The sequence below is a fragment of the Echinops telfairi genome, unplaced genomic scaffold (genome assembly GCF_000313985.2).
Source record: "Echinops telfairi isolate 266 unplaced genomic scaffold, ASM31398v2 ScPeMD7_7475;HRSCAF=8513, whole genome shotgun sequence".
NCBI classification, from domain to species: domain Eukaryota; kingdom Metazoa; phylum Chordata; class Mammalia; order Afrosoricida; family Tenrecidae; genus Echinops; species Echinops telfairi.
The window spans coordinates 10,996,319-11,005,231 of NW_022111379.1; the positions used below are offsets into that span (position 1 = coordinate 10,996,319).

At 43.2% G+C, this 8,913-nt stretch overlaps 1 protein-coding gene across 2 annotated transcripts in view; it reads right to left on the bottom strand.

Moving 5' to 3' along the window:
• Positions 1–9: 9 nt before the first annotated feature.
• HMG20A (high mobility group 20A) overlaps positions 10–8,913 on the bottom strand; it is an 83,138-nt gene continuing 74,234 nt past the window's right edge. For both annotated transcript variants that reach the window (XM_004711978.2, XM_045285773.1), the window contains 4 exons: positions 5,269–5,344; positions 4,334–4,549; positions 3,541–3,682; positions 10–761 (listed from right to left, as the gene is read on the bottom strand). In XM_004711978.2, coding sequence (XP_004712035.1) covers positions 3,546–3,682; positions 4,334–4,549; positions 5,269–5,344 — 429 coding nt within the window. In that variant the 3' untranslated portion in view covers positions 10–761; positions 3,541–3,545. The remainder of the gene's footprint in view (positions 762–3,540; positions 3,683–4,333; positions 4,550–5,268; positions 5,345–8,913) is intronic.

Genomic DNA, 8,913 nt, shown 5'->3' on the forward strand with positions numbered 1-8,913 from the left:
CCCCCCCAACAATGCTTCCAGAACAGCGGGTAGCACTGCGGAAGAAGGAAAGAGCATTCTCCTCCAGGGCAGCTATCACAAAGCCCCAGTGAGGGCTGGCACCCACAGAGCACTGTGTGGGGTAGGAGACACAGCCTGGCTCCACAGGGCATTGTCACCACGAAGGCTCTTTCTCTGGAGTCACAGCAGGGCGATGATGGGAGAAGATTGGGCCTGTCCAATGAGAGGAACACTCCTTCCAATCCCCACTGAGGAACAAAGCCCAGAGGTCAGAAAATGGAGATGTCTAGCTGGTAGGAGCGAAGGGAAGCAAAAAATAACCCCAAAGGCATTTAAAAAGAAGTGACAGCTAGGTAAGAAAACTGGAGCTGCTCCACTGATAAAGGGTCCAATCTGGAGCAGGACAATGGGGAGTCTTCCTTCCTGCTGAAGACACCAGTCTCAGGGTCACCAAGCCTGCAGAATATATGCAAATCCACTTGAGTGGGAATGGAAACGCTAAGAAACTGAAAACAGGAGCGTGGCTGTACACTTTCGAAGCTTCACACCAGGGCAGCTCCGCAGGAAGTTCCCACACCGGTTCCTTTCACTGCTCCCTCGCACGGCTTCCGGAGGTGAAGGCATTGAACTCACTGACAATTCCTTCCCAAGGAGAGTTGATCTGGACAGCCTTCCAGCCCCCATTTAGTCCCGATTTCCATCGATGGCTTCACATTCCTCACAAGTTAAATGACTTAGAGAACATCCTGAAGCTCGAATATCTGTAGAATCAAACAAAACAAAAACAAAAATGACAAGCACTACTCAGTAGGGGTTAGGATGCTAAGTTGGGGGGCTGGGGGAGCTTTGTTCTAGTTCATAAAGGTTAAATGAGGAGCAGGTGAATGTAAACTGAAGAGCTCACAAAGTGAGGAGCAGGCAACTTTGCCAAGATAACATTTCAATGAGAAGCACGGCCCCGCCCCAGTCCAGCAATAACATGAAGTATGAAAGCTGTCAGTTGAACATAGAAAAGCAGCTACCAGGGGCGAATCTGATGATGGAGAATTAGTACTCGGTTCTATTTTAGTTCAAAGAATGTACGGCCAATCAAATACAATTTTCATCCTGTGCAGGAACGTATTGTGTGAAGATGATCCCTTAGCTCTGTCACACTGATAAAAATACAACCACATAAGAAAAATTCCTTTTCAATCTTCCAGCAGTCAACAACGTATCATTGTGTCCCTCAGAAAGCGAGCAACATATGGACTTTGGTAGTCTTTGATAGTGAAGTGGCCATCTCTCAAATCAAGCCCCACTGCTTGCTCCCAACTCCACAAAGAAAGATGACGACTGAGGTGAAGAAGTCTTCTATTGGCTAGCTAGAAAAATAATTTTAGCCTGGTGATTCCTGAACTATGACATTTCTCTCTACTTCTGCTTAGCCGAACGCTTTTATTCCAACAAGCTTCGGTGCTCCCCTCCACCTCCTGCAGCAAAGCTTTTGAACCCCGATGGCCGAGATACAGAGGTCTCTGCTCTCATCCTGGACTCTGACCTCTTCTATTCAGGTGTTTTAAAGCAGGATATTTTACCTCTTTGGGACTCAGGTCTTTCATATGTAAAATGCAGGTATTTCTAATGGCGCCTTGTAGTTCTAATATGCTCTAAAATTTTTACACCATTAGTTTCCCCTTCACTCGCTGGCGCCTGACAGTGGATGAAACCTTTGCCAAGCTCATGTCAGCACAATTAATTGCACCATGCGTGCTAGGGAACTTTAGGCCTCACAGTCTGTACATCCTTGTATAATGAGGCCAAGCTAGGATTAATCACAGTCTTTGCCATCGTTTCATTTTGGCAATCTGGGGGGCTTGGGGAACTATCTATTCTTAGTCATGTTTGCATAGCCAGAACGTAGGAATCTGTAGTAATATAACAGTATGCATCTCAGATATTATTTTGTCCAGGGCAAACTATTTAAAGGTTAATGGTGACATTCTAGATTTTCTGAGAGACAGAAAAAAAGAGATAGTGTAATCTGTATCTTTGGAACAAGTAAAGCTTTAGGAGAGCCTTATTGGCAAAACATTCAAAACAGAAAACCACTTTTGGCTCCACATTTGCAGTAACTGCCCTACACCTATTTGAGCAGACCCCATGCTATCAATGACTGAGTTCTTTCAGTCTTCCACGCGGCTCCCCCGCTCTCTCTCCTCAAGTCGACAAGCGTGCCAACTGAAGGCACGTGTGAAGATGAGAAAGATGAGCTCTTGAAAATCCCAGGCCTAGACGTACAAGCTGTTCCCTTCATCCACAGCGGCAGTAACACCACTTCTTTATTCTGCAGGGAGTCCAGCCATCTCTTAGAAGTGTAGTCCGTTCCATCTGGCTACTCACTAGAAGGGCAATAATCCTTTCCCCAGCAGAACACGAGGAGGCAAACGTATAATGAATGGCTTGTACAGTTACCGTCCAAGAACATGACCAAAAAGGATCAAGACTTCTGCCCTTGTCTCTGTGAGCAGATGTTGTCTTGTTAGACAAAGAATCGTGGGTTTTCTTTATTTTTACTCTCATCTCTCCCAGTCCAAACCATGCTGATGTCTACTTATCAGCCTCCAAAAGGCTACCAAGCTACCCATCTGTGGGAGGCATACTAAAAGGTATCCTATCACTAGGATTTGAGTGAAAAAGAGCATTTTCATTTAAGAAATGATAAATAATACCTGGTAAGTATCATTAGTAATACAAAGTCTGCACTGGAAGATTCCTTTTAGAAATGTACTCTTTCTCCTGTAGAAGGATGTAACACATACTACCCATCCTTTGTTGGGTATATGACTTTAAAAGTTTAAGTTCCTTTCCTCTCTTAGTTATTCAGAATTTGGTTAGCTGTTAGTCTATTAAACCAGGACATTACTTGTAAGGTTAGTTATACTCCAAAGTTAGTTCACATTAACATTTAACCTACAACAGTTGTTCTGATATGGAATGGTGAATGAAAAACTTCTCATCCAGACTATATACACAAATTATTGGTTTAAAATGAATAATATTTTTCAGGGAAAATGAAGGTTAACAGTGAAGTGACACCTATTTTATGCTAGGAACTACTTTTGGGTGCTTTCCTCTAAGCCAGTGGTTCTCAACTTGTGGGTCGTGACCCCTTTGGGGATAGAACGACTCTCTTACAGGGGTCGCCCGATTCATAAGAGTAGCAAAGTTACAGTTATGAAGTAGCAACAAAAATAATTTTATGTTTATGGTTGGGGGGGTCACCATGAGGAACCGTATTAAAGGGTCGCGGCATTAGGAAGGTTGAGAACCACTGCTCTAGGCTCTCTTCATACACTGTTTAAAAGTCTCTGGAAAAGTAAGTATCCACAAATTCATCTGATGACAAAGCCCAAGCCCAGGTTTAACCACAAAAGTTACGCTCCGAAAGTCTTCCATTAAATTATGATGAATCAAGCAAAAATAATTTTAAAAAGAACTATTGTGATTCTCCTTTTTACACTGTGATTCCAAGATCTTAGCATGTGAATACTCACTTACCATCCCTAACGATCAAGCCTGTTCACCACCTCCCGAACTGTAGCTATGAAGCTTTCATTATCTTGAGGACTAGCTAAAATAATACTGTGCAGTCTGTTCATGTACGAATCAATGGTGTCCACTGTAGGTGTTTCTCCACTTCCTGGAATGAGATAAATCGAGTTAGAAAATATTCCCCATGCAGTCCAACTAAGAAATAATTAAATGAGTTCACAGCAACATCAAGTGTGGCTCTGACATGGTCTGTTCCACAAAAAAGGGTGATATTCTTAGAAGGGCGTCTTCTAAACCACAGAGAAATTATTCCATATACTCTCAATATAGAGGCTGGCTCTGTGGTTGTACAATGTAGAAGAGCAGCTACATATAATCAGTACAGGTCAGATTATCAGTCTTGTGCTGGGATCAGTCAAAGAGGTGAAAGCATATATAGGAAATGAGAGGGGGCTTCACAAGTTCAAGGAAAAGTGGAATGAAGAGATAATGGACTTTTTTTGAAGTTCCCCTGTACTAGTTTCTGTTCTCTACCTTCTGACAAAAACAAACAGAGCCAGCTAACATACTGACATGAGAGCAAGTGCTCTCTGCAGGATATATACTGTTTCCATGGTTCTGAATATAAGGAAAGATATTATATTGAAATATCAATGGGGGAAACAAATTACTAGACACTCTGGCATAAAAATTTAAAAAGCGCGTTTGAATGATTTTCCTCTTGAGGGACACTGAAGGCTCACCACACCAGTTATCATCACACACAGCATTCACTCCCAGCCTGGCCCCGCATCATCACCTGGCAAGGGCATGCCGGCAAAGCTGCTGGCCAACACCTGCCGCAGGCTCTCCAAGTGCTGCTGGAGGACTGTGTTGCGGCTCCGCTCCTGGATGACATCCACCTCCAGCTTCTCCACGGCTGTGCGCATGCTCTCCACGTGCTTCTGCAGGGCTGCGTTCCTCTCCTCAAACTCCATGTTGGACTTGCGAAGCTGGCGGAGCTCGGCTTCCCGGGCTGAGCGACACCCCCGCCACAGAACACACAGAGCATTTAGAAGGCGTCTCTGCGGAGCCCCAGCGACTCTTCCGCGGAAGTTCTGCTCAGCTGCCTCTAATTAGAATGCGTTTAGCTGCCCGACCTGGGCTGCCTACTCTCATTATGGCATTCCATAGCAATTCCAGCAACGAAATGCCCAGCTCCCCTGAGCTTTTTTAATTTCCTACAGTTGTTCATATTCTATATATAAGATTGCAAGAAACAGTTGCAATCCCCTAAAGTATTAGAACATAACTGTTTGTTTTTGCTTTTTAAAGCTGTGCATTGAGAAGCCCGAGAGGCTTCGAAGAGGGATCCCAGGAGATGGGCCAAGTACAGCTGGGGGTCCCCATCATCACTGCAGTGGATGAGCTTTGCTCTTACTTATTTTAACTTTTGGACTTCCATGTTCACTTGTACAAAAGGTTCTTTGGTTAAGAATCTGGAAACAACTGAATGAGTGATTTACATTGATTCAGAACCAAACGAGCTTTTGGTTCAGAGACCAAAAGAGCTTCGAGAATACTGGTCTAGTTTTCCTCCAGCGGGGTCTGTAATCCAGAGGGGAAAGAGAAGCAGTGAGTCTGTCTTGCAGACAAGTTCTAAGGAGGACTACCACTATCATCACCTTTGAAAAACCATAAAACTCAACCCCCTGTCCCCAACCCGAGCAAGACAAAAAGATCTTCAGGAATCACCTTTGCTGTGGTTCAGGAATTCCTCTGTAAATATGGGGATGTCAAAAACAGATCGTTCCTTTACCTCTGCTTCTTTCTGTGAACCAAAAGCAAAAGAGCAGGTCATTCTTTTTTTCTCCCCCAGCATTTTATCTATTTTGCCGCTGCTGTTGAGAATACACACAGCGAAACACAGACCAAGCCAGATACGTCCTACACGTGCAACCTTAGTGACACGGATTACATTCTTTGAGTCAGGCAACCATACTCACCGGCTTTTCAGAACACTCATTCTTAGGCAGAAGCAAAATTAAACGCTGCAGAGAATAATGGCCAAGCCTTTCCTCGAGAAAGAACAGGGTGAGCAGGGCTCTATCTGTCCAGGTGAGGCTGCAAAGGAAACGTATTCACCTTCCCACTGAAAGGGAACTTCTAGATGAGTTCAGACAGGTTCAAGATTCAGGGCTGTGCAATGCGAAACCTTACAAAACAATTGTATGCATGTGAATGAGGGGGAGCGCAGAGTGAGACCCAAAGTCCATCTGTAGACAATTGGACATCCCCTTACAGAAGGGTCACAAGGAAAAAACGAACCAGGCAGGGTGCAGTGCAGCAACGATGAAACACAACTTTCCTCTAGTTCTTTCAATGTTCCTTATCCCCCACTATCATGACCCCAATTTTACCTTACAAATTCGGCTAGACCAGAACATGTACATTGGTACAGATGAGCTAGAAACACAGGGAATATAGGACAGATAAATCCCTCAGGACCAATAATGAGAGTAGCAATACAAGGGGGGTAAGGGGAAGGTGGGGGAAGAAAAGGAGAACTGATCACAATGGTCTATATATAACCTCTTCCCTGGGGGAACAGACAACAGAAAAGTGGGTGAAGGGAGACATCGGTCAGTGTAAGACATGAAAAAAAAATTATAAATTATCAAGGGCTTGTGAGGGTGGGGGAGGGAGGGGAAAAACACAGAGCTGAATAACTAAGGCTCAAGTAGAAAGAAAATGTTTCAAAAATGATGATGGCAACAAATGTACAAATGTGCTTGACACAATGGATGGATGTATCAATTGTGATAAGAGCTGTATGAGGCCCCAATAAAATGATTAAAAAACCCCACGAATTGTATGATATGTAAATCATGTGTCAATAAAACTGCTGGGAAAACAAAACAAACCCACACACATTTCCCTAATGCAGAATTTGAAAGCCTTTTCTTAGTTGTGTGTTATGAGCAGTCAACAGTTCAGAAAACAGATGCAGTGGGAATGGAGAAAGGGCGTTTCTGGGTTTTCTATTTAGTTCTATCTCTTGGCCATGCATATAAAATGCTCTCTGACTAGTCAATGTAAATTTGTAGAGTGGACAATAAGAATTTTAAGCAGGCATTTGCCAGCTCTGAGCAGTGATAATGGTATTCCGCTGATACTTTTATTTATTTGCTATGGATGGCCTATACTTGGGGCTTTTTAAAGATTTTCTTTAAACACAGGAAAAATTAACACAGAAGTAAGCAAACAAACAAACTGAGCAAACACCAGAAAATAACCAATCTCTGAAATCAAGGAAGATGGGATTATGTGAGATAGAGGAAAACAAAGCCTAAAATTAATTAACCAATGAGTTATTAAAAATAGCCTTGCAAAACCCACTACAAAATATATTGCACAATGATTTTAAAGAATAAAGTCAATATTTTCCAAATGCGTTGGCAGTCATTTCTATAATGAATGTGAGGTTGAAAGTATTATCAGTATAAATTATAAGCTTTTTGACACAGCATTTGAAATCTGGCATAATTTAAGATGTTAAAGAGAACAGTGGGGAATGAGTACTGAAGAAATGGAATCTGAAGATTTCAAAACCTCTGTAACACGAACTGCTTAAAAAAACAAAAAACAAAACCCAAAACTAGAAATGACTCTTAAAAAAACGTTTTTAGGAAAGGAGAGGCAGGGTAAGTCACTAACTCACTGCCGGCCTCCTGTGTGTCTCCAAGACTGTAACTGTTTATGGGAGTAGAAAGCCCAGTCTTTCTCCCGCAGAGCTGCTGGTGGTTTTGAACTGGTGACCACACAGATTACAGCCGAACTTGTAACCACTACACCACCAGGGCTCCTTAAGTCCCTAACTAGAGGATAGGAAAAATAAAACAATAATAAAACAACAACAAAAATGTTTAAGCCAGAGAAAGAATGTGTTTTTACTACTCTTGTCGCCAAGTGATTAAGAACCTCTGAGGGAATTCTGTCAGCCAAGTCCTTGTTTTCATCCTGGTGTCTGCCTTGTTAAGGGGCTGGGGTTGGGTCTGAGGTCGGAAAAACCACGACACGACACGGGAATATGCTGTCTCAGGTCCACCATGTAGGCTGTGAAATAAGATGTTATATGATTTGGAAGTTGTGTAAATAAATTATAGCTTTTGGGAACCTGCTACAAGGTGTCCTCATCACTCTTGCTGCCCCCCCTGCTGGCGGGGCTGGAGGAGGAGGTGACAGCAGGGTGACAGCAAGGTTACAGGAGCAGGGAGGGAACAGTGAGCCCTGCCTACCTGCTGGACCAAGCTGCAAAGTCCACACCCAGAGCCACACTCTCGGCTTCGCCTGCGATCTGTATGCTTCACTGTGGTCCAGTCCTGCAAGGGTCTGGCTTTGGGGCCTTTAGAATCATTTGAGGGAAATAATGAATAAAAAAGAGTGCTTCTTTCACTTAAAAAAACAAAGGAAAACTTCTTGGGGCCGCCAATGTACATCTGACCAGACAGCATTCCAACCTCAAGGTAAGTATCTGACCAAGTTAAGATGGCACACTACATGCCTGTGTTTACCTGAGGAATTACCTGCCCATTTAATATTTACCTTATCATTCTCCTTCCACAGAAACAAAAGTGCCCCAGAGCAATACAAAGCTCTAGTTTGAGCTAGTTCCCACTGGCTCTCAATGGGATTCTAAGAAAGGCTGGTTCCAGACGGGACCTAAAACATATTGTTCAGTGGCTTCTCTCTACTTTGCTGGTTTATGATATGCTCTAACTCTATTGCTGCAAGAAAACAGAAAACTGAAGATACATAAGCACAACATGTATAAGGCATAACAAATGGCTTAGAGTAGTCACATGACTTTACCATCCTACCTTAAATAGTATCCTACAGGCTTCTCTAAAAGCAGGCACCTGGTCACAGGTCTAAATGAGCCTAGCTCTTATTTACATAGGCAGACAGGGATGCTTGGCTCTTACTCCTTGGGTGTAAACAATCCTTTCCAAGGGCAATAGGCCAGGCTTCTCCTCGGCCTGGCTAACGTATGGTCCCTTCTCTCCTTTGTCAGAGAAGTCCCAGCTAACTCCCAAAGGCAGAGGCAGCACAATACAGGTGCAATAAGACACTGCCCCTTCGTACACATTCTTTTTTTGTTGTTGTTGCTTATTGGTTCAGTTTTTTTAAATCGTTTTATTAGGGGCTCATACAACAATTATCACAATCCATACATACATCAATTGTGAAGAGCACATTTGTACATTCATTGCCCACATCATTCTCAAAATATTTGCTCTCCACTTAAGCCTCTGGCATCAGGTCCTCATTTTCCCCCCTCCCTCCCTACTCGCCCCTCCCTCATGAGCCCTTGATAATTTATAAATTATTATTTGTCAT